Genomic DNA, 26,149 nt, shown 5'->3' on the forward strand with positions numbered 1-26,149 from the left:
AGCCAAGCCCCTTAGCGCCCCGGTGACCTTTTCACCGCCTGCAAAGTAGTTTATGCAAAACTCGGATGCTGGACGAAGCACTGGTATAGGTTACACCCTAAATGGTGGGATATACCTTTCGTGGGGCTTTTAATGATTAAAAAAAAGATCATGTTACGGATTGTTTTGGCCAGATACTTTTCAGCATCCATCAACGGTCCTTCCATTGGTAAATAAAGAAGATCAAACTACATTTCTTTTAAGATGAAAAGTTTATTTTGCCTTCTGCCTAGAAGCAAAACTAGTGAAAATTAAAGTATAAAAATAAATACAATTTACATTAATGGGCATTCCACTCAAAGTAAAAGTAACAAAAATAATGTATATAAATTAAAAATCCATCAAAAGCACAAAACGATGTCTGGCACTTTTATGAGGAAAAGCTGTGAACATTAAAATATGTGTAAAACACACAGGCTTTTATCTTTAAAAAAAACAACACTCAAGTTTGTCAACCTTAATCTAAAGCTAGTTTTAACTTTCTCCAAAACAATTTTTTTTTTTTTAGCTAATTTGCATTAGTGCACACAAAATTTGGAAGTATCTGTCTTTCTGGAAAGACCCACAATGATATGAGTAAGCTGTATCCTGAGTTTTCAGAATGATAAAGCACAATTTATCATATTAAGATATTTTGCTATACTTTATAAAGAATATATCAGTAACTCAGACATTTTTGACCGCCTTCTGATTTCCTGGCTCACTCACTCAACAAATGATACATCTCAATAAAGAAAATCAAGTTTACACCCTGGGTAGATTATTACGGTCTACAGCTGGATGTAATAGCTAACTTTTAAAGAGGGCCGAAAACTGGAGAAAACAATCTTTATCTCCACCTTCTTCAAAGGATATTAAGAATATATACAGTCTGCATTTTCAAAATACCAGTATCATTTTAAAATTCAAGTTAGAAAGAGTAAATGTACACAGTCCCGATTTTATGTGAGAAGCACAAAGCCCTTTTTGGAAATGGTATGATAAATTAACAGTGGCATTCACTTTCATAAAATCATGTTCCCTTGGTAACATTTTTTGGTTTATATTTTAAATGAATATGTCAGTGATGAAAACCTTAAACGACAGTGCCTCCTCAGTAATGCGTAACTTCAGCTTGACAATATTCCTGTTCCATCTGCAAATCTGAACTTGTTATATAGCCCTTTAGTCTCTCCTAAATCAAGCAAGCTACAAAGAGCAGACCATGAAGAAAGACAAGACGCAGACCACCAAGAAAACAGAAGCGCATGCAGCGTTACTCTATTTTACAGAAATGGATGCACTGATTCACTCCTAGGTGCTACTACATTCCAGAAGATTGTGCTATCTCCCCTAATTTTTTACCCTCCATAGAAAGATTTTATGATTTAGGAGAAGTGTTTCCAAGAGTACTGGGGTAACATACATTAAACCTAACATATCTGCACAAGACAACTAGCTGTTAAGAGGAATGTACTTTCGATCAAAGCAGTGGCCCCCAACCACTTCTATGGTAAAGTTGGGGTGGACCACAATCAGCAGGCGAGTGTTTTCTCCTATGTGGTTATCCCGTAAATCCAAGAATATGAAGACTGAGAGATTAATCAGTTTTTAAAGTTACATAAACCAGGAGAAAAACATCCTTCTGCAGTAATTTCCCCTCAAATACAACAGTATCTAACTTATCAGATTTAGCAATCAGTATGCAGAGATGAATGAAATTTATATTTGAGAACTTAATTTGTAATTTATCACACCTTTTTGACATTTTATAGGAATAAATCCAAATGCCCTTTAAGTTTACAAAAACGTTCTCTGCAGACATCTGGCTACAGAAAACAAACTTAGGTTTGTACAGGTTAAGCAAAGAGACGGTCAATTACTAAATACTAATGTGCCTTCACCCAAACCTAACATTAAGAGGAAAATGACGGTGTAGGGAAGGAATTAACCAGACTGATCAAGTTGCCCAGATAATTGCTCAGCCCTTTGATGTCACTTTGCCTGTGTAAACAGTCCAGGCTTAAATAAAAAGTCCTGGGCAGGGAAAACCATATGCGTGAAACCTCCCATCCACCCCTTGGTTATCCTAACGAATGTTGTCTTCTTAAATTGTCGCAACATTTGGCCGCTTTCTTTGGGTTTTTCCTGCATATGCTCCTAAAAATAGAGCAAAACTAATATTATTTCTCAATGTCAGTTTTTTTATAATACCGTTTAATGAGTGTTTACTATATAATGCCAAGCACTGAGCTAGGCAATGTACATTATTATATTTAATCCTTACATAACATAATCCCAAGGTAGAAACTTACTACTATTTTAAGAATAATACAGCCGAGACATGGGAGAGGAAGTCACTTGCCTAAGTAACAGATACTCTGAGAACCCAGTTACACCTGATTTGCTGTTTGACCCAATAACCACTGTGCCATACTGCTTCCGACTCTGCTTTAATTAGTGGTTTCTGAATTTCACTATAAACTCCTGAGTCAAGCACCAGACATCAAATGAGCCAAACAGGTCTTAAAACATACGATCAGTGATTGCAATTGAGTTTGTAAGAACTATAAACTTTAAGTGCTCTGCAGCAAGCTGTAAGCCCTTGGCATTCTACTCCAATCTTAGAGTATGAAAGTCTGTCATCACAAAAAAAACTAGCTTTCTATCAATTGCTTAACAAACATTCATTCTCCATGCGGATCAAACTAAAGCATAAGTTTCAAGTTTGTTTGTAACACAATCCAAGCCACTAAGAATCTAAGCAGGAAAGAAAAATCTTTTCAACTGCAACTATGGGTCCCTGGGTTGAGATTCATACTTAGAATCTTAATCAGTCATACCATAATTTTTCAATTTACATACAATGATAAAATCGTTAGTCTTTTTCAATTGTGTAGGCACTCAGGTATAAATAAATCTTTAGAAAAATAGGAAAGAAATTTTGTACTTGTTTGGATACATAGTAATTATACATGTTCATTTAAGAGTTAAGTTCATTTGTATTTATAATTATGTTGCAATGCAATTAAACCACAATAGTTCTAAACATCGAACTTGAGGACCTGACTAACTGCACTACTCCGTTCCTAATGTGACTTCCTATTCATCCTTCATACTGTTGAGTATTACTTGGCTCTTTTTCTTACAAATTCACAAGGGACAAACAGTGGAGATGAAATGCATGAGACAAGAACATGGAGAGTAGTCACTGTGGCAATAAATAATATCACGCAAAACAGTACTAACTCCTCAATCAACTGCCAGCTGGCCAGAATTTATCACAATGTGTGACTCTAATATGGGAAAAAATTGAAAATGTCTTGAAATCCCACATAACTTCACAAGCCGCAGATCTGGTGTTTGCTTGGAGTTCTCCTAGTTACCTTTCAAACCAGGTGATTCTGACCACCTCTGGAGGAAGCAGAATCCTCAACTACATAACCCCCTTTAAAACACCTCCATTGACTGTCACTCACAGTGGCTTCCAAAAGATGACCTTTTACATTATCCTCTACAAGTGCAACATTATAAATTAAATTCACTACATACATGCAAAAAGTCAGCAATCATTTCAAAGCTATGTTCAGTATCTTGTTCCCTCTTTGAACTTATGTGAACAAATGGCAATAACAAAAAAAAATTTCTTATGTTGTTCATTCCCTCCTAATTTGGAGGAAATCAGTTAGTAATAAAAGCTCTACATATGCCTAATTGTATATTAATGGGAAGATTAGAATTGATTAAATAACTCATTGCCTAGTAATTAATTGTATATTAATGGGAAGATTAAAATGATTAACTCATTGCCTAGTGATTAATTTTTGGTTTCTTTTAAATGTTTAGAAAGAAGTGTAGTTAAAGCAAAGCATTTTGAAAGTATGTTTAATGGATCACATAATTTTTGGTGAGCTTATCAAAGTATCTTAACAAAGACACCTACCAAATATTAAAACATTAGCTTAAAAGTTTGGCATGAGTTTCATATTAAATTTGTCTTCTTGCCACCATAAACAGAATTTAAAATCCACAAAATAACAGAAACAAAACTTACCCCCTCCCGCCTGGCATATTCACATGTGATCTTGTGGCCAGAGGGAGAAATTTTTCATCACTTTATGTGCAGATACAAATATTCCTGGGTGATACACTGCCCCAAAGCTCAACAAACATGCACAGATTTAGGCATCAGATTATTATACTTTACTCGTTTATAAAAAGGTTTTCTCAATTAGGCACATACAATTCTACAGATTTTTCAGATTAAAAAAATGTATAGCGTTTCCACGGGATTATTACAGAAGCCAAGATTGGACACACAGTTTTACCAAGGTCTCCTGACCGCCACAAAATACTAACACGGTGGTCATTAGCAGGAATGACTGTGAATATGCCCAAATTATGGTGGCAAGGAAAGACAAGACATTGCACTCGTATGGCCTGCATCGTGGGGCAGCTCGTGCACGTCCTTCTATTGAATGGGCTTGAAGAACTCATTTGCTACACACCTGAAACAGGCGCTCTGTTAGGCACTCTGCTCTGTGAAGACTTCTGTCTATTTTGCACAACCCCCTTCACTGATGTCTTAGGGGTTCTAATTGAATATAAAAGAATTAATAAGTCACTTGCATCAAGATCTAAATGTTCAACATTCAAAGAAAGCAACCATACTGCAACAGTTCAAAGTGCAAATATGCTTGGAAAGAACTTAAGTCTCACGAATGCGCACAGCAAGGAAGCTACGCTTTCCTTCATCGGGAGACTAGAACCAAGGCTTATACTTTGTTGGAAGGATCACTTTGGTGATGCTGAACTTACTATATGAATGCTTACAATACTTAATGAGCAAAATGGTATGAAATGAAAAGTAAAAGCATGCCAACATAAGATGGTAATTAAGATATAATACACAACAGTACACCAAAGGATTATCTTGGAGCACAAAACTTAAAAGATCTTCGCAATGCTATAAAACAAATCACACTTGTAAAATAGATATCCTTTATGTAAAGATACTAAATTATTTTTCCCTCTCAAAGCTCATCTTGCTTGAGATGTTTTTAAATACCCAGGGGTGGCATTCTTACCCTTGTCTACTAAGTAGCCTATGAACTGGTGCATTCTGTCCTTGGTTTGGCTGAAGGACTCTGTTAACAAAGTAAGTAAAAAATTAATTCAGAAGAGACTGACATAAATTCAGTTATCCCCGCCCCCCCCCCCATTTTTTAAATAGGTGAAAGATGATTAACAGTGAGGTGACACTGGTCATCTATGCAGATATACCAATGTATAGGAGCAAATCACAATGACTGAAGCATATTAATAGGGTACATAAATATAAATTTTTTTCACCAAGAGCCCAAATCTTAGGTTTTTGTCTGGATGCCTCAAGTGTTTAATTCTTGTGTGTTAGATAGTTTATTTATACGCTTCACAAAAACCAACTTTTCCTTTCAAACATCCAAGGGAAGTAACATCACTCTTGTAAAAGTAGGAAACAGGTCTGAAATATTAAGCTAGATTTCTAAGGTTTTTAAATAATTATCCTAAATAAGTCCTAGACTGTGAGCTGAACTCAGGACATCGGGGGCTCAAATTTCTACCCAAGACAGCATGTCCTATAGAAAGGTCCTGAGACATGTGGTCTGTCATATAGCCAGCTACATGACCTAGTGTTAATATGGATCTTGGCCATTCTTCAGTCCTCCAATCAGCTGGGAGTGTTCTGCTGATGTCAAGTTAGAAATAACAACAAAGAGCAAGCTTGGCATTTACAAAGAAAATCTTTTTTTTAAATAAATAAATAGCTTCTCACGGAGATGAAGTAATTTTTCTCACCTTGTTTCAGAAAGATTTTGTTTAACCAGAAATTTCTTATTTGGCATTCCCATTTCAGCAGCTCTAACACAACATAAAAATAAGGACACACAATGTATTTAGAAAGGGAGAGAAAACCCTTACAGATGTGATACACGATGACAGAAACAAATCATTTACAAGTTTTGTACTACTCAGCTGTACTAAGCACACCAGAGACTACTTTCCAGAAAGAAGCAGCTTGCAACAATAGTCACTTTGCATTAGGTTTCCCTCCCGTGAAGTCTTTAGCATATTAGAAAAAGACTACAGGGTTGCCTGGGTGGCTCAGTCAGTTGAGCATCCGACTTGGGCTCAGGTCACGATCTCACAATTTGTGAGTTCAAGACCCGCATCAGGCTCACTGCTGTCAGCATGGAGCCTGCTTGGGATCCTGCTTCAGATCCTCTGTCCCCCTCTCTCTCTGCCCCTCCTCTGCTGGCACTATCTCAAAAATAAATATTAGGGGCGCCTGGGTGGCGCAGTCGGTTAAGCGTCCGACTTCAGCCAGGTCACGATCTCGCGGTCCGTGAGTTCGAGCCCCGCGTCAGGCTCTGGGCGGATGGCTCAGAGCCTGGAGCCTGTTTCCGATTCTGTGTCTCCCTCTCTCTCTGCCCCTCCCCCGTTCATGCTCTGTCTCTCTCTGTCCCAAAAATAAATAAACGTTGAAAAAAAAAAAAAAAAAAACTTTAAAAAAAAAAAAAATAAATAAATAAATATTAAAAAAAAAAGAATATATCCAAAAGAAGTAAAATTGACAGTGAATATAAAGATTAACTATTTTTAAGGCTGAATGGCTATCGATTACACAAGTTGAACACTGTCAAATTTAGTAGTTTATATGTTTTACCTAAAGATTAAATCAGATTTTATCACCTGAGTAATAAAACTATTTATATAAAAAGAGATTTCTCAGCTCAGCTGTCAAAACGTGAACTGTTCTTTTTTCTAATTTGAATACACAAAGAGACCAATAGATGACTAAAATTAATTGGTTTGGCAATAACTGGATTAATGTGATGTGACAGGAAGTACACTTACTTCATGTACTTCTTCCTATCGAGAGACTTCTGTGTTGCAGCTGACAGGGCCACTCGTGGGCTTTTCATTCTGTCCTTTAAAATACAAAACAAAAAGCTTTAATGGTACCAGTAATACCACTAAAATAATATAGGATGATCTCAAACTGCACAGAAAATCTTCTCTTACTAGCATTCTGAATTTTAGTCTGTCTTTAGAACTGAAACAGTCCAATTTGTTAATAATTACAATGATTTTTCCCAATGAAGTAATAAACTTGGCTTTTCTTTTGGCTACCACATGAAGACCAATGACTCAAACCACATTCCTCCAACACCCTGATATATTTCAAATAACTCTGGTTTCCAAAAAAGGCAAAATCTACATGATAGTTTCAAGGAAATTCAATGCGGAGCCAGTGATAGTTTTTTATAAGCCATCCAAACAACAGTCAAAGCTTCAACTCCAAAATCCAATCACAAAACAATATGCAATTCTTTTAAATCTGTCATCAGAGTTGCATGTTGCTGGTAATCCTGGGGATTGTCTGTGCTTAAGAACTGCAGGGAAGCTGCTGAAGTCAAAATAGGGAATGAGGGGCACCTGGGTGGCTCAGTCGGTTAGGTTAAGTGTCAGACTCTGGATTTCGGCTCAGGTCACGATATCATGGTTCGTGGAATTGAGGCCTGCGTAGGGCTCTGCACTGACAGCCCAGAGCCTGCTTGGGATTCTCTCTCTCTCCTTCTCTCTCTGCCCCTCCCCACTCTTTCTCTCAAAATAAACTTAAAAAAAAAAAAAAGAGAGAGAGAATGAGATTTAGTATCAATTACCCCAAACCCAGAAGAACCTCACTGTGAAATAAGAAATATATTGGTCTCTGCCCCTAGTTCCTGCTAATATTTGATCTTTGACACCTGTTCCTAACACAGAGCTCCCAAAACCCTTGCAAATCTGAGAATGAAAGAGTAGAAACATTTTTTTTTTTAAATAAGTTTACTTATTTATTTTGGGAGAGAAAGAGGAGAAAGAAAGAGTCCCAAGGAGGCTACACTCTGTCAGTGCAGAGCCCAATGCAGGGCTCAATCCCATGAACCTTGAGATCAAGGCCAGAGCTGAAATCAACAGTCAGACAGTCAGTTAACTGACTGAGCCACCCAGGTGCCCTGGTAGAAGCATCTTTTGTTCTAATATTTGGTTTTTTACCTCAGTTCCTGACACACAGCTCCAATCCCTTGTCATTTTCTGGGTGACAGGAGCATCTTTTGTCTAATCGAACAACTTTTTGGGGGGCCCCCAGGTGCAGACTATTCATCAGAAAGACCAAGCCTGAGTAGAAGCTTGGAACCTTCAGCCTTAGCTTCTTATCTTGCAGAGACAAGAGAAGGGCTGGAGATTGAGTTAATCATTGATCATGCCTGTATGAGAAAGCCTCCATAAAAACACCTAAAATACGGCGTTCAGAGAGCTTCCAGGCAGTGAACACATCCATGTGCCAGGAAGATGTCCTCTATGCAGACAGAAGCTCATGCCCTCAAGACCCTTCCAGTCCTTGCCCTATCTATCTCTTCATCTGGTGGTTCATCTATATCCTTAATTATGTCCTTTATTATATAATAAACCAGTAAATTCCCTGAGTATTGTAGGCCACTCTAGAAAATTATCAAACCCAAAGACAGGGTTGTGGGAACCCTGTTTTAAAGCTGGTCGGTCAGAAGTATAAGTGACAACCTGAGACTTTGGATGGGGGAATCTTTTTATGCATTTTTTTTTTCAACGTTTATTTTTTTTTTTTTTTTGGGACAGAGAGAGACAGAACATGAACGGGGGAGGGGCAGAGAGAGAGGGAGACACAGAATCGGAAACAGGCTCCAGGCTCCGAGCCATCAGCCCAGAGCCCGACGCGGGGCTCGAACTCCCGGACCGCGAGATCGTGACCTGGCTGAAGTCGGACGCTTAACCGACTGCGCCACCCAGGCGCCCCTGGATGGGGGAATCTTAACTGCCTCCTTACCTTGTAGTATCTGACTCTTAACTCCAAGTAGAAAGAATCAGAATTGAATTGTAGGACACCCTGCTGGAGTGGGGGAAAACCTCACACATTTGGTATCAGAAGTGTCTTGCAAGCATAGAAGAAATAGAGTTTTTCTTTTTCACTCATTCATTAAAAAATCAGATAACATACCATTTGCCTGAGCATTTTCTCTTTGCGAACTTCTCGGTCATGATGGAGAATAGACATTCTCTCAGCTGCATCCATTACAAAGAATATGTCATGAATACCATACAGGGCAGCTCGCAACTAGGTTCAAAAGAAGAAAATATTGTGCCCATTTAAAAAGATGAGATTAGAATTTAGTAATATTCTATGCACTTTCACTTAGAGAAAAAGGTTAAAGTTTTAATGGAAACCTATTTTCAGTGGTGAAATGAAGGGAGAGATATAAATGTCCATTCCCTAAAAGCCTACAGGATGTGGGCATTTACCTGAGCTAACACTCTTTCCTGAAGAGAAGCATCTTGTGCTGAGACAACTCCTCTCTTTAATGGTGCCTCTGACTGAAAGCTTCTTATGAATTCCATAGTGTCCTGGAAGAAGAAATGCTCCTTCAAAAACCACTCTTCTAGAAAGATTGATGATCACTGGAATTTTCTTTTGATTTTTTCTCAGCCAATTCAAAATCAGTGAGAACATAAAACTATTACTTATCAGAAGGCAAACAGCACTCTCTAAAGCAAGACAAAAATACCCAAACTACTTCATTTAAATATTTAAAAAAATTATCAGACTGAGATTAATCAGATTTCTGTAACTGCCTCTATTGCAGTGACTAAAAAAATGTTGGATCTGCCTAAGTTCTGAATGAATTGGTCAACTCCAGCTAGTGACTAGCTATCACTGAACTGGGAGACTGAGACAGAAGTGAAATACAAACAATGGACAAGCTTCTTACTTTTACGGTTTGGCGAAGTTGTTTTAGCTTATCTGTCTGCATAAGCCTACGAGTTAGAAATCCTTTTGCCACTGCAGTTACTTTGTTAAATTTTGTTTGTACTTCTGGACTGAAAACCTGGAAGAAATAAGACAGATACAATTATTTGAGGATCTGAGCATTATACTCAAGATGTTTTCCCAATCTATTACAATAAGCTAAATTCTTCTACATATGTGTGCTCTGTGTAGTTTCATCTCTGACAAAAGCTAAGCTATTTGATGTATGGCAAAAATATCTGTCCCCATTTGTACAACCTAAGATAATGTACCTCTTTAAAAAATATAGCTAGACAGACAGATACACAAATATCATGAAGTATGCCCACCTGAGACCATTTAGTTTTGGCCCTTCCAAAAGCCCTTGTTACTGAGAGTTTGGTGAAGCCACTAGTTGATGATCCCCAGAGGTAGAAGGGTGCTTCATTTGCAGAACCAAAGCTATGCTGTAGGGCAGAGTTCGTGAAACCTGGAAAAATAAATATACATAGAGTATTATACTTGATATTATATAATCAGAATATGCAGAATGTCCAAATAAACACTTATGACTCACTAAGAAGAACAACCGCCTCTGAAACTAATCCATGTGCAGACTTAAAATATTTATGGACTTTAAGCTTATGCACCAGATGGAGCTTCTCAACACAAACAGCATCTCTGGATAATTGAAGATGTGAAGATATGCTCTTGCTGGGTCTGAAGAATTAGATGTAATTCAAGATCACTCAGGAGATGGCAAACTGTGTTTTCAGTTAAAGCACATCACCTGCTGCATGAATAAACAAAGCCTGGGCTCTGAGTCAAATTTCCTAGTATTTTCCTCACTGAGGTGGCTTTTCTCATGAACACCTGCTCACTAGTCTTTGATCTGCCATCATTTCATTTTTCACTAGTTACTGGTAAATAGAATTACTTGAAGAGCTACAGTTTGGGGGCACCTGGGTGCCTCAGTCAGTTAAGTGTCTGACTTTGGCTCAAGTCACGATTTCATGGTTCAGGAGTTTGAGCCCCACATCAGGCTCTCCACTGTCAGCACAAAGCTGGCTTCAGCTACTCTGTCTCCTCTGTCTGCCCCTCCCCTGCTTGCATATGCATGCATTCTCTCTCTCGCAAAAATGAACATTAAAAAAAAAAAAAAAAGAACAGAGCTATAGCCTTAAAGTGTGCCAAATAAAATAGCTTGCTGTGGGATAACTTTCCCAAATGGAAGAGAATTCTAAAAACATTTACCAGAACTATTTGAATTTGAAGTATGGAGTGAGTCCACTTGAGACAGCATTGTTTCCAGCAAACCAGAGTCACTCACTTTTCTCCATTCTAAGTCCACTGCACTGTGAATGCCCAATTCAGAGGCTTCAGCTGCCTTCTTCTCTTTTAACATTTTCTCCTGTTCTTCTATTTCCTGTAGATTAACCATGTATTATAACCTGCTATATCTTTTAATTATATCCCAAAATACCACCATTTTAGGCTTAGCTAAAAGTAATGGGGTATTATCAGCAAATGATTAATTTCAAGTTTTCCTACCTCAAGTGAAATCTTAAAACAAGTATTCTTCCCCTTCAATACACTCATGCAGAATGCATATTTCAGCATCTATGTATAAAATACCTTTGAAAAATATTAAACGTTTTGAGTCAAGAAATCGGAAGTCTCCTTTTGATAAATTATGCATTTATTTTTAGATAAGCTAAATATCAAACCTCACAATTCGGCAATATCCATGTATCAAAATCAATCACCCCCTTAGATTAAGATATACAGGGGAAAAAACTACAAATATCCTATACATAACGTGTGACCAAAACTCACACATATCCTGGGCTAACTTCCACTTACCAGCCCCATGTCCTTACATTTTAATTCCTCACCTTTTGCAATCTTTCCTGTTCCCTTTCCTGCTCAGCTATGAGTAGTGATAACTGCTGGGCATGCTGTTCTTCTAGTCTCTTCCTCATTTCTTCAAAAGCTAACATCTTGCTTTTTAATATCTCCTCGCCTTCTGAAAAGAAACACATACCCTCAAATTTAGAAAATTTACTAATATCTGATACACAATTTAAATTATGCTTCTGACCAAAGAGCATTCCGACATCTGACATGACACAATCAAGGCACAGCCAGGTCCCCACTGTGAACCACATCCTCTGCCCCTCCCCTCACTGCATGCTACCAAATAAAGGCCTGTGTGTCACCACCATCCACGCTCAACAGATCGCATCACGATCTGAACTGATGGAGCCAAGACCATGTGTTAAGTCTGGATTCTCCTCACTCAAATTAACCTCAAGATGTGATTCTCATCTGTTTATTCTTCTGACTCTTGTTCTTCCCCAGGATCTCTGGTATTGTGGCTTGTAGTTTTGTTTTGGTTTGGTTTTTTAAATAAATGTTCCTTTGATAGTGCAAAGCTTCTCAGCTTCAGGTTCCAAAACACATCGGAAATTAAAATTACATATATCAGAATTACTAACTAAAAAATGTATTAAATCATTACAACTATACAACTTACTGGATAGAAAGGGGTAAGCCACTCTGAAATGTTGAAATACCAAGTATTACACAGACATAGCACATATTCATGGATCCATCACGATTCAACAAAATTCAAAGAATTATTCTTTCCGAATATACAGTCAATGATTTTCACTGAAGATAAGCATACTGTCTATCTTCTATGGTACCCCCATAATTTGTTCCTAAATACACTGTACTCATTTACAACAGTTTGCATTTGCTCATGTGCAATTTTTCATAGGCAAAAGGGACTAGAAAAGCAGGGCTAGAATTACAACTTTTAGCAAAAAAGGAAAAAGCTCCTTAGCCCAACCACACAACCAATAGTGAGAGATCATTCAGCTCTACCTTAAGAATCTCATAAATGAGCACTGTCCAGGGGCTCATCTGACAGCAAGCCGGCTACCTCCGTGACTGGCCTCACCCCTATTAAAGCACTGCCAGAAGTGCCCCATGGTTGGCTTTGTGGGTGTCTGCCTCCAGCCATGCTGTACTGTCCGTCTGGATTATCCAGGTTGGCTCCCCAGATATCGACTGATGTTTATTTATTATAGTTCTTATAAAGTTACACAGGCCTTAAAACCCTATTTGTCCTATAAACCCTGTCATAGTGTGCAACTTTACAGAATGTGAAGGTTTTTTTAGGAAGATATTTATCACATTAGAACTGAAATGTTTATGTCCAAGAACTTCATTTACTTGACTCAGATCTTCCGTATCAGTAATGAAGAAGGATGAACCATGACAACAAAATAAGGATTAACGAAGAAGGCATGTTTTAACAAGTTGCTGTTAATATGACACTAGATGAGAAAGAAATTTGAAATATTTTTTATCAATAAAGATGCCATTCTTGAAATGCTACTCACAGGGACTTGTGATTTTTCTCTAATAATTTGATGTTCAGGTGTTCCCTGAAGGACCAATTACATGAGGAGCTCATTACAAATGAAAGGACTGATGAAAATATTAGAAACCACAGTCCAAAAAGAAAATATCATAGTAATACACTAGATTAAAACCGTGAGTGATGTTTCATGCAAGAACTTTTTCCTCCAGTCATTAACAATACTCTCTGTGATACAAAGTGAACTGTGAAAGATTCACATTTTAAATAAGAAAATCCTTGAAGAGGGGTGCCTGCGTGGCTCAGTCCATTAAGCTTCTGACTCTTAATTTCAGCTCAGGTCATGATCTCAGTCATGGGATCGAGCCCTGTGTCAGCCAGAGCTGGGTATGGAGGCTGCTTAAGATTCTCTCTCCCTCCTCTGACCCTCCCCTGCTTGTGTGCTTGCTTGCTCTCTCTCTCTCTCTCTCCCTCTCAAAAAAAGAAAATCCTTTAAGAAAGCCTATCAAATGGCAATAAACTATAGCTAATGATATGTTCTCTGACAAGAGAAATGAAATTAAATATCCTGATGAACAAATGAAGACAATTATTGTTTTTCAAAATGTCAATTAAAAGTATTAAATACAGGGGCCATCTGCTGGGAGGGTATCAAACACTTCAGAGTTTCCTTACCTTTGGAACTACTTTCTAACATTTTATTCTTGTTGATGTAGACAGATCCCTTAGGGTATCTTTTTTCTGGCAAATGTTGCCTTTCCTGTTCAGTTATTCCGGTTGTTAAGACAAAAGGGCAGTTTTCTTTTTGCAAACTATCAATATCTAAATCAAGTCTCCGTTTAACTTTCTCAAAACTGTTATCCAAAAATTGTTCATTTCCACAGGACACTGTAGGGGTGTCCATCTGCTGTCTGGTATTCTGGTTTTGCATCAGTAAAGGAGATGGGTTTTTTACATCATAAGACTTATTCAGTTCCATCTGTAAATTGCAGGAGTTTTTCTCTAACACATTGGCTGACTTGAGTGCACTCATGGGTCCAAAGTTTTGACTCACTACACACTGACCGGTGGCATACGGCTCATGCGATCTTGGCATCGCAGTACATGTACTATCCATTTTGTGTGGTCCTCTCCCATCACATGTTAAGTGACCTTCCATAACATCAAGTCCATGAATAACCTTATTTTCTAGGTGATTTCCTGAAGACTGACATACCTGATTTGATTTACCTAAAACCACTTCCTGTATGGCTTCAGATGTATTTTTGGTGACATAAACCTTGCTTGAACAAACTCCTAAATCAACTGGTAACTTTGGCACAGTTTCAGGTATTTGTGTTTTTTCCTCAGTATCTTGAACAACTAAGTCTATCGTCTGTTCTTTTCCTTTAGGACTTAACTCACAGGCGTTTATTGGGTTATTTATAAGTATATGACATGCTGATGATGGTCTAGAATGCCTTCGATGCATTTTAGGACTCAGGCTTGGCTCTGGAGTAGGTAATTTGGCATATGAACCAGTAAGACTTTTGATAACATTATTTTCAGTAACAAAAGTGGGAATGACTTTAAAATCAGAATCAGGATCTAAAATAGTGTGATGGCCAGTTCGTACAGGTATGTCCACTTTAGAAAAGCTACCTAAAACTGATGTATTCATGCTGCTTGCTTGAGCGGAAGCACCTTGGAGAAGAACATTTGATTTATTAAGGCTTGGTTTGTCAGGAATAACTGAACCACAGTGTTTGCCAGTCAACTGTGCCTTTTCCTTTCCATAGTCAGTCACTTTACCAGCATCATTCTCTTTATCTGAATGACTCTCGTTAACACTCCTCTTTGCACTACTTCTCAGACTGCGTCTAGACTGTTCTCTTTCTATATATTCCTTTGACTTTTTCATCAGGTTCTGAAGACTCATTATGTAGGGATCTGGAGTAACTTCTGAAAGTGATGGATCCGGTTCTTCATGTGTTGGCAAGAGACCATCAGATGTAAGAGTCTCCTGTGGAGTTGCTGAGGGGGGTTTTACAGAAGCTTCGTTTTCCGCAGGGCTAGTATCTGAAATATCACACTGCTTCAGAGAATTAAATTCTTCTGAGTCCCTAGCTAAGTCTATCCCATTGAATTTAAATCGGTCCTCATTATTCAGTGGCAAAATTCCAGTTATCTTTTCAGACTTTCCTAAAGTAGAGTGTTCAGTAGGGCTTGGCAAGATATTTGGAAACATAGCAGGGACATTCAGGTTTCTCTCTTCTGAATTAGAGTAAACCGTTTCAGTCTCCCATGGATCAAAATCACTAGCATTAGGTGCTTTTCTAACCTGAAAAAGGAAATTTAAAAATTAATATTCCCTTACTACACAAAAAAAGCCTTTGATTTGTTTTCTAAAATAAAATTGAAATAGAAAATTCAGAGTTCTAATATTTGAAAACACAAACAAACAAAAACTAAGATAACCTTTTTCTATTGTGTCCTATATCACAGGGAGCACAAATTACTATAAAAAATATCCATTGGTCATTCTGGCCTGTTTATTTAAAGATTAAAAGAAAAAAAAGGAGATTATCTAATCTGATACAATATGTATGTATGTGTATGGGTATACACGTATATTCATATATCCATGTGCAATTTAATCTTGGAATAGAAGGAGTCTCATTAACTTTCTTTTGGTTTACATGTTATTAATGTCACCAGCTGTTCCTCCTATGAAAGCTGTCATCGAAGCATACCAAGGTATGAGTTAAAATAGCAAATAAATTTCTTACATAGATGACTCCTTCTTTAACAAAGACTAACATATTTTGTAGTAACTAAAACTAAACATTGTAACTAAAATCCTTCTATATGATGAGGCAAATGTGTAGTAAATGAAAGCTCAGCCATGTAGCTTAAGTTACTTAGAAATAAAATTTTCAACTTAAAATCCAAATCATCAAAGCAAACTTCAATTTGATTAACCGATGGCCATTTTTTTTTTTAATTTTTTTTCAACGTTTATTTATTTTTTTGGGGACAGAGAGAGACAGAGCATGAACGGGGGAGGGGCAGAGAGAGAGGGAGACACAGAATCGGAAACAGGCTCCAGGCTCTGAGCCATCAGCCCAGAGCCTGACGCGGGGCTCGAACTCGCGGACCGCGAGATCGTGACCTGGCTGAAGTCGGACGCTTAACCGACTGCGCCACCCAGGCGCCCCCCGATGGCCATTTTTAAACAGCAACCTGTTAATGAGTTTTGCAACAAGCAAAAGTAAAAAAAAATTCTGAATTAAGGGGCACCTGGGTGGCTCAGTCAGTTAAGTGTCCAACTTGAGCTCAGGTCATGATCTTGCAGTTTGTGAGTTCAAGCCCCACATCGGGCTCTCTGGTGTCAGATGGGAGCCTTGCTTTGGATCCTCTACCTTCCCCTGCCCCTCCCCTGCTCACACGTACTCTCTCTCTCTCTCAAAAATAAATAAACATTTAAAATTTTTTTCCAGGGGCACCTGGGTGGCTCAGTTGGTTAAGTGTCTGACTTCAGCTCAGGTCATGATCTCATGGTTCGTGGGTTTGAGCCCCAGGTTGGGCTCTGTGCTGACAGAGCCTGCAGCCTGTTTCAGATTCTGTCTCTGGCTCTTGCTGCCCCTCCCCCACTTGTGCTCTGTCTCCAAAATAAATAAACATTAAAAAAAAAAATCCAAATTAAGAGAACAACTGATACACAAGAGATCCAACAGAAAAAATTAAAATTACACTTTCTATCTAAATCATTTGACTTTGCAAAAGAATAAAAAGTGAACTAGGGGGTGCCTGGGTGGCTTGTCGGTTGGGTGCCCGACTCTGGATTTCAGCTCAGGTCATGATCTCACAATTTGTGAGTTTGAACCCTGCATCAGGTTCTGCACTGAAAGTGCAAAGCCTGCTTGGGATTCTCTATCTCTGTCCCTCTCTCTCTATCCCTTCCCCATGCACACAGCTCACCAACCCCCCAAAATAAATAAATAAACGTTAAAAAAAAGAATAAAAAGTGAACTAGGATGGTTTTTAAAGATTATACAAGTATATGTTAAGCTGACAGAAATTATCATATTATCAATACAGACTCCAGAATCCTGAATATTAAAAGATTTTTAGGGGCGCCTGGGTAGCTCAGTCAGTTAAGTGTCCGACTTCGGCTCAGGTCATGATCTCATGGTCTGTGAGTTCAAGCCCCCCATCAGGCTCTGTGCTGACACCTCAGAGCCTGGAGCCTGCTTCGGATTCTGTGTTTCCCTCTCTCTCTGACTCTCCCCCGTTTATGCCCTGTCTCTCTCTGTCTCAAAAATAAATAAACATTAAAAAAAAAATTTTTTTTTTTAAGATTTTTAGGTCGTTGTGTATGTGTTTTTTCCCTAGACCATATGGCACTCCTGTTTTACCTTACAAATCCCAAGACATATAATGGTTTCCAGGTACTAATGCAATAAACAGTACAACAAAGTATACTTAGTCACAACCTCAGGATCAAAATAAAACAAAAGTGACACATACTCACCAAACCCAGGAACATATTCATAGGTTTAAGTAAAATAAAATGTTTTCTTAAAATACCTCACGTTTCACATTTGTGTATACAGCAACTATGATTTTGTACACTACTAAAATGAGCCTTAAACTTAATATGGACAGTAATTATAATCTGCAAATTAAATTACTACCCACGGAGAAATGAAGGTAGCAGTTGGTGGGAAATAGTCTCAGGTTCATTATACATGTGCCATCTAGTATGAATTATACAGACTGCAAACCCTTAAGATTATGAAGAAAATTTTAAATGTAGCCTGCAGAACAGTGCTATGTATGGTAGACATAATTTGTTCAACATAATTCATTTGGGTTTTTTTTAGTATGATCCAGACCTTAAATTGTTTATACAAATTTAAATTCAGCTAAATAAAAATAATTGCAAACGGCATGAATGTATTGTTTAAATGGTTTCTATTTGGATCTAAGATGAATGTAGACAATTCTACTTATCTAATCTAAATTGCATTTGTGTATTTAAGAGGGTAATTTTCACCAAAAAAAATTGGGGGCGGTTATTTACTTTAGCAGAGAATGAGAATAAGGTCATTGAGTCAATAGTCTGATTAGTTCAGAGGTAAACCACAATGGTTGATTCTATCATTTTGTCACTGAGAATTCCATGTTTTTAGAGTCATAAGACACAGACAATAAGCAATTATATTCAGGGTAGGGCTCCATTGTCTAAGTACCCTCTGATTCAAGTACTAGGCATCACTAACAAGCAAGTGAGTGTTCTTTGGAGTAACTGAAATGGAATATTACAAACTACAAAGCTTCTCAAACATTATAGTAAAATATATTGGTAACTAACTAGTAAGTGCAAACATATTTGTGAAAAATTATCATCAATGCTTACCTCATGATTTCTTAATTATAATTTTTAAAAGCCTACATTACACACCTGAACATTTTCAAGAATCTCCTGGACACGAGCCAGTAAATCTTTCTTCTTATTTACATGCTTTCTTGTTTCTACATCAAGTGCTTTCTGCTTTTCTTGTTGCATTTCCTTCCTTCTCTCAATGGTAAGCTGCAAAACATCATAAATATATAATTATTTCTCATAAATATAAAAATATCATAAAATCAGAAAGCTTTGAATCAGAATGATTAAAACATGGAACAGATAAAACCACAGGGAAAGATATCTGAGCAGTAGTGAGGGGTAATGAGGAGGATGGGGCATGGGAGATCTTTCTGTGGGTACAAGAATGTTCTGTGTAGGTGTGAGTTATACAGATGTACGCCATATATGAAAACTCATGGAACATTAGAACTTGAGATCTGTGCATTCTACTGCATGTAAATTATTCTCAACTGAATAAAAAAGTTAAAAAGAAAGAAAAAAACCTGTTCACTTACCCAATGCTCTAAAATGAGAAATAAAATAAGCCCTTTTGGGGGCTCCTGGGTAACTCAGTTAAGGGTCTGACTCTTGATTTTGGCTCAGGTCACGATCTCACAATTCATAAGATCAAGCCCCAGGTCGGGCTCTGTGATGACAGTGCAGAGCCTGCTTGGGATTCTCTCTCTCTCTCCTCTCTCTCACTCTCTCCAAATAAATAAATCAACTTAAAAAAAAAAAAAAACCACAATAAGCAAATGGTATTTTTGAACTCTGACTGGACCCAGATTAGGAAAAAAAATAGTATAACAGACATTTTGAACACAAATGGAGAAATCTAAATATGAACAGAATATTAGATGCTATTAAAATTATTACTAATCTTCTTAGGATGTGATGATGGTATTGGGGATTTTATGTAGGAGGATATCTTATTTTTAGAATATTTATACCAAAATATTTAAGAGAAAATTGTTATACGGCTTCAATTTTTATTTTTTTTTTTTTTAATTTTTTGTTTAACGTTTATTTATTTTTGAGACAGAGAGAAACAGAGCACGAGAGGGGGAGGGGCAGAGAGAGAGGGAGACACAGAATCGGAAGCAGGCTCCAGGCTCTGAGCTGTCAGCACAGAGCCCGACGCGGGGCTCGAACTCACAGACCGGGAGATCACGACCTGAGCCGAAGTCGGATGCTTAACCGACTGAGCCACCCAGGCGCCCCTACGGCTTCAATTTTTAAATGGCTCCGCAAAAAAAAAAAAAAAAAAGAGCATGTATGTGTATATACACATCTACATATATATAAAATCACAAACACCATAAAGCAAAGATGGCAAAAGTGTTAAAAATTATTAAATCTAGATGGTATACATGTGGGGAGTCACTGCACTACCCTTTCTATTTTTCTGTATGTTTGAAAATGTCATTACAAAAAGTTGGCAGATAATATTGATCTTTTACCGCCTGTTATATAAAAAAATTTTTTTCATGCAATTTCTTTCAATTATATTAATTTTCTGGTTTGAAATAAAGTCACACACATTTTAAAAACATTCAATCAGTATGAAAGAGTTTACAATGAAAAGTGTGTCTTCCTTCTCATCCTATATTCCTTTATCATTCCTAAGAAAAAGAATCTTATATAAAAACCTAAATAGTTAACATATATTGAACCTCCTGTTATATAACATATATTGAGTACCTCCTATGATCCAAGTAGTGTTCTAAGCATTTTACATGTATTAGATCATTTAATTCTCCAAAGAGTCCTATTAAAGTAGACACTATTTTTTTTCTCATTTCAAAAATAAAGAAAATGCGGGGGGCCTGAGTGGTTCAGTCAGTTAAGAATCTGACTCTTGATTTAGGCTCAGGTCATGATCTCATGGTTTGTGAGTTCAAGTCCTATATGGGGCTCCGCACTAACATTGCAGAGCGTGCTTGGGATTATCCCTCTCTTCTGCTCTCTCTGCCCTCTCATGCTCATGCTCTCTCTTTCAAAATAACTAAATAAACAGGGAAGGGGAGGGCAGAGAGGGAGGGAGAGAGGGAGGGAGAGAGGGGGAGAGAGACAGAGAGAAAGAGAGCAAGGGAGCGAGAGAAAGAGAGAGAGGGAGAAAGAAAGAAAAAAGAAAAGAAGTACAAGAAAAGAAAATGGACCTGCAAGTTCACACAGCAGGTAGGTGGCAGAGCAGTGATTTAAACCAAGGACAGCAGGCTCCAGAGCCAGGCTTGTAAGCACTATTTTACCCTGCTCCAGAGAGCATGATGTGTGCAGTGATTTACAATAGACTGTGGAGATCCTTCCATGCCTGCACTTGTAGGTCTATTGTACTCATTTCAATGGCATGTATGAGATTTCTATAAAATGGACCACAGTCTTTAAACTAGTCCACTACTGGACATTTACGTTGTTTGTTAATCTTTTGATATTTCAAACAATGCTACCATAACCTGTATGTATTTCTTCGGGCACAAAGAGCAGTATAAGTGTAAGATTTTCCCAAAAATGGAATTGCTAAATCAAAGGTTACATATACTTTCAAATTCTGATAAACACTACCAAAATGATCTCCAAAAAATAAAATCAGCTGATTCTCTCAGAAAAAATGTAGGATAAGTGCTTTTTCCCCACAACCTAAGGAACGGTAGGTCTTAGCAGATTTTTGCCAATCTAGTAGATGAAAAAACGCTAACTCTTTTATATTTAATTATGAATACGAAGCATTTTTTCAATGTTTATAATCCTTTTTTTGCTTTTCTGTAAACTTACCTTAGTGACTCAGTATAGAAAAAAAGATTATTTAAAAATCATAGAATGTTTACCAGTGGAGAAAGCACAGCCACTCCATGGAAGCGGATAAGTGAGACGCTTTCAGATGGGACAGGTAGAAAGCTCTCCGTGGACAGTGATGCCTGCTGGACTCTGGCGAGACTATTCTCACAGAACTTCTCATACTCCTCCATCTTCCCACAATTACACTGTCAGAGAGAAAAATGTCACTTGCAATGTGCTGAGAAAAACAGATCTTCATGATTTGGCAAATTTTATAGAGCACTTAAATATTTCTAGCATTCACAATTCCTAGAACTGGCCCCCAGAATTTTTTTTTTCACTGATAAACAGCGAATTCTTAAGTAGAGGTAAGCACCTCAAGATCCTACCCAGTGAAGCCTTGCTTCCTATATTAAATATTTCCAAACATATGTATATAAATCAACCTTTAAATATGATTTGTTTAGAAAAGTACTAAGAACTCACCAGGGAAAAATTCTTAAAGGAACAAAAGTTCTACACCACTTTACTCACTTCAGATTATAAACTAGAATATTGTAGTTTCCTTAGCAGGACTTATCTACACAAGAAAAACTAAATCACACAAAGGTAAAAATGCCAAAAGAAAAAAAAAGACAAAAAGGCTATTTACATAAAAGAGGATATTTACCTTTTAAAATTCTTCTGTTATCATGAAGTTCAAAGTCTATTAGTACTTTCACATCTTGAAAATATATCTGGTCTCCAGAGTCACCAGACAAATCAGTCACAGGTGGAAACCAGAGTATCTACTGGCTCTCTTAATAATACTATCTTATTGTTGAAAATTCTAAGCATCACCAAACTACTTAAAACAATCAGCCCAGTAATTTCACAACTTCTGGAAAAGTGTGATGATGGCTATGAAAATGCAAGGTAAACAGGAAGGATTAGCCACCATGTTCATTAATTTAGCTAATGTTAAATATTTGATTGCCTGTTTCCATAGCTTTATGTCTGGCATCGTTTCCTTTAAATAAGAGAAAATGAAAAGAGAGACATCAGACTCATAACCAGCAAGGGTATGAACTGTGAAAACAGAAAAATACAATAATGTTCCCTTAGGTGTTCACTTTAAAACAATTAACCAAAAAAGGCAGGGGATGGAAAATTTAATTGACGATATGGGATACGCAGCAATGAAATAAGATAGAATATGATACTGTCTTAAGCATTAAGGTACTTAAAAATGTAGTACACTAAAATGTCAAGGACACATTATAACATAATTAGAAATGAAGAAAAAGCATATTATGATTTGATTATGAAAAATAAGATATATTGCTAATTTTGACCAACTGGTAGTCTTCTTATTAATAAAACTTCTTCCTACCATCCCATCAATTCTAATTATTTCTATATTCAACTTATAAAAAGTGTGAGTTTAATTTCAAAGAAAATTATACTGGAGTGTGAATGAGATTATTTTTCAAGCTTTTATTCATAAAACAAGCAAAAGTAAAAAAAACAAAACAAACAACAACAACAAAAAAACCACAACACCTTTCTGCATGACATACCAAGGCCTCATTTTTTAGTCTGGATTTCAACCCCCATTATGTTATCTTAACAACCAAAATATGCAGAAGCTAAAATGTAAGAGAAATTCAAACAACTCCATTTCTACTAAAATACTTAAAAATATTTTTTAACACAACCCACGCATTCAGCATTATAGGGCATGTAAATAGATGACTATACAATTATAAGAAATATTTACTTTCTATGTATACACAAGCAAAGTATGAAATTCTATTTTAAAGTTCTGGGAAATGTAAAGAATGAATAAAATGTTTTTGTGGCAAGTTTTATTTTTCTTTCAACAACCTCATACAGATATGCCAATTGCTTTGGAAAGTTAAATTCAAATCTCTTAAACAGCACACGTTTGTCATGCATATTGCAGACGTACCGTGTTAGATTTTTTATTACAGCATAACTAGGGCATATGATAGGGCTTTTAATACCCAAATACAAGTGCTAAATATGGTTGATTATGGAAATTACCAAATGATCCTAGAGCATGAAAGAATTTTTCCTATCCTTCAGCCTCAATGTGAATTTCCCTGACCTCAAAGAGGCCATCCCTGATTATCCCATCTAAATTAATCCTGTGTTTACTCACTATCACATTACCCTGCTATTTCCCAATTTTCATAGCACTTACCACTATCTGAAATTATCTTGTTTATCTCCTTGGGTTTTGTCTGTCTTCCTCCACCAAAATGTAAGCTCCATAAGCACAGGTACCTTTTCAGTCTTGCTCACCACTGAATCCCCATTACATAGAATAGTGTCAGCACACAGTAGGCACTTGATAAAAGTAATGAATATATGAATTAGGGTAATTGGCTCAAACAATAATGCAAACCAGGAGAGAAGAAAAAAAGGAGAGAGTGGACCAGATAAAAAAGAAGCTAGTGAGGAAGAATGGAATTTAAAGACTAGTAGTTTCATGGATGATCCTATTCTCCAAAGAAACTGGTACCTCTCAACTGCAAAGGCAATCATTTAAAAAATGAGCATTGTATCCTATATGATTAGCAAGAAGGCACTTCATTTCTCACACAATTACCTGTCAGCAAAGTTTTTTTTTTTGAACAGAGCCTTGACTACAATGCCACTCCAGCCACAAATCTAACGACCCACAGTTTACCAGCAGGCATTACCAGTCCACTTGAATTAACAATTTTCAGCTGCATCAAGTTCAGACATGCCTTGTCTTCTCCATTTATACCATGACCCTTCTCCAAATGAGTCTCTTTGCAAACCCCATAGACGGGTGCTCCTCACCAGTGTTCTACCAGAAATGTCACTAAAGGGGATAGTGCAAGTAACAGAACAGATCTTGCTGTGTTTTCAGATGCTAGCTGCTCGTTTACCCCCTAGTCCTCCCAAAGACAAACTTTTTGTATAGGCAATAAAGAGGAAAGTTTCTTATTCGGGGACATATTAGCTGTGTGTTCTTGGCAATTTACTTACCATCTCTATGCCTCAATTTCCTCATCTGTAACGCAGGGATAATCAGAGTATCTGTCTCAATAATTCAATGAACTAAAACGTGTGTGGCAATTAGCATAATGCAGGACACGCTGAAAGGACCAGTATAGGGGACTGCTTTTATTATTAAGAGGATGATGATTATTATGATTTTTGTCACTAGGTTATGAATATCGGGAGGGTAGCGACGGTGCTTTGTTCCTGGTAGGATTCAAATGTAACTTTAAAATACAGAAAGGGGGACAACACCGTCCTCATTTCGTTGTTTCCAGACCCCTGTCCATCAAATCAATCTCTGGGAGCCTATCACTTGCCTAAACTGGGGGTAGGGAACCAGGATTATAACCCTGAAGAATAGGAATCACCTAGCAGTATCAGGGGCAATCAAGAGAATTTGCTTTATTAGCCTCAAGCTTATTCCCCGGGGTCGCAAAGGCAGAGTAAACAGCACTCCTAGGGCCTTTGGTTGTGGTAACCGGCTTTCAGAATGTCCAGTGCACACCCTGAGGATGCTCCCTCGCCAGTATCTTGGGAGAAGAAAAACGGTCCAGTTTTATCGACGTGAGGCGATTACGGCTCTGTCTCGAGTTTATTTGCTAGGGACCCTCTGCCTTGACCCCAGCGCCCCACGCCCACCTCCCCCAGCTCCTTTGATGGGGCTCCATCCCGAGGGCCCAGGCAGCACCAGCATCCGAGCATCACCTCCGCGCCGAGTGTCGCTGGTCCCCGGGCACCTGTCTCCTCACATTCGGCGCTTTTCTAGAGACTCGAAGCTCAGGGGTCCACCACCTGCATGCGGGTTCGGCACAGAGTTCACCCTCAGCTCTCAGGGCGCCAATTCCGCCTCCCCCGGTGACCTAAAAGCCAGGACCCGCTGAGGATCTAGTTCCCTCCTTAAGCACACACCTGATCTCCCACGGCCTCGTCAGCTTTTTTTTCCCCCTCACCACGGGCCTTGTCAGGAAGCAAACGGCTCAATTGGTACTGACAGAGCGCAGCTCGGTCCGCCGCCGCCTTCTCCTTCTCCTCCCCGCCATATTACTGGTCTCAGGCGGCAACGCGGGATCCTGGCAACCGCCACTGCCGCCGCCACCGCCCGGACTCCACCTCTTTGGGCCGGCACTTCCGGGGGCTGCTTCCGGGGCCGTTGGAACGGTTGGGCCTGCAAAAAACTACAATCCCCAATGTGCATTGCGCTCCGCGGTACGCGCCCTGTCCTAGTGATGGAAGGCGTAGTACTTGCGGGCGGCGCAGTGCACGCGGGGAAACGTAGTCTTCACTGCAAGCTAGGGCCTGTAAAATTTTAATGTATTACTGTAAGAACGCCCCTCAGGTCTGAACCCCCTGAAGTGTTCCTTGTAATTGCTACTTTTTACTTATCTGTAAAGAGATAACCTCTTTATTTGTGGTCGTTGGAAAACATACAACACTTACCAAATTTTTTTTCCCCGTAAATAAAAAATTGCTGAATCCCAGATATCAACTCTAAGCCTCAAGACATCCCTACACTTTTGCAAACCGGTGGGAAAACACGTCCAAGAACAAAAAGTAACAGGTTCAAGATGGCCCAAAAAGCCTTGAATGTTTTACCAAAATCTTCTATCTAAACATATTACCAGCTTTCCCCAAAATATGAGGTAGTTAGTTGCCCCTTTCCATTTCCTAACTCTGTTTTACCTTCTACTTTTCTTGC

At 38.1% G+C, this 26,149-nt stretch overlaps 1 protein-coding gene across 5 annotated transcripts; it reads right to left on the bottom strand.

Annotated features, from left to right (window-relative positions):
- Positions 1-236: 236 nt before the first annotated feature.
- On the bottom strand, positions 237-25,540 carry CCP110 (centriolar coiled-coil protein 110). Of its 5 annotated transcripts, XM_047087478.1 has the most exons (17): positions 25,363-25,540; positions 25,159-25,245; positions 23,624-23,769; positions 21,468-21,623; positions 18,697-18,825; positions 13,926-15,570; positions 11,758-11,888; positions 11,117-11,288; positions 10,213-10,352; positions 9,846-9,962; positions 9,379-9,480; positions 9,077-9,193; positions 6,916-6,989; positions 5,857-5,919; positions 5,106-5,165; positions 4,527-4,612; positions 237-2,178 (listed from the first exon to the last, which is right to left on the bottom strand). In XM_047087478.1, exons 4-17 carry the CDS (start codon positions 21,606-21,608, stop codon positions 2,126-2,128), a joined length of 3,030 nt encoding a protein of 1,009 aa, XP_046943434.1. In that variant the 5' UTR covers positions 21,609-21,623; positions 23,624-23,769; positions 25,159-25,245; positions 25,363-25,540; the 3' UTR covers positions 237-2,125. The 5 variants fall into 5 exon arrangements, with proteins under 5 accessions (XP_046943434.1, XP_046943435.1, XP_046943438.1 ...); XM_047087479.1 differs by lacking the exon at positions 25,159-25,245; XM_047087482.1 differs by lacking the exon at positions 4,527-4,612 and having other exon boundaries at positions 25,363-25,539.
- Between the last annotated feature and the right edge of the window lie 609 nt (positions 25,541-26,149).

The sequence above is a fragment of the Lynx rufus genome, unplaced genomic scaffold (genome assembly GCF_022079265.1).
Source record: "Lynx rufus isolate CCGP_SWC_20201006 ecotype Redwood Valley unplaced genomic scaffold, mLynRuf1.p SCAF_23, whole genome shotgun sequence".
NCBI classification, from domain to species: Eukaryota; Metazoa; Chordata; class Mammalia; order Carnivora; family Felidae; genus Lynx; species Lynx rufus.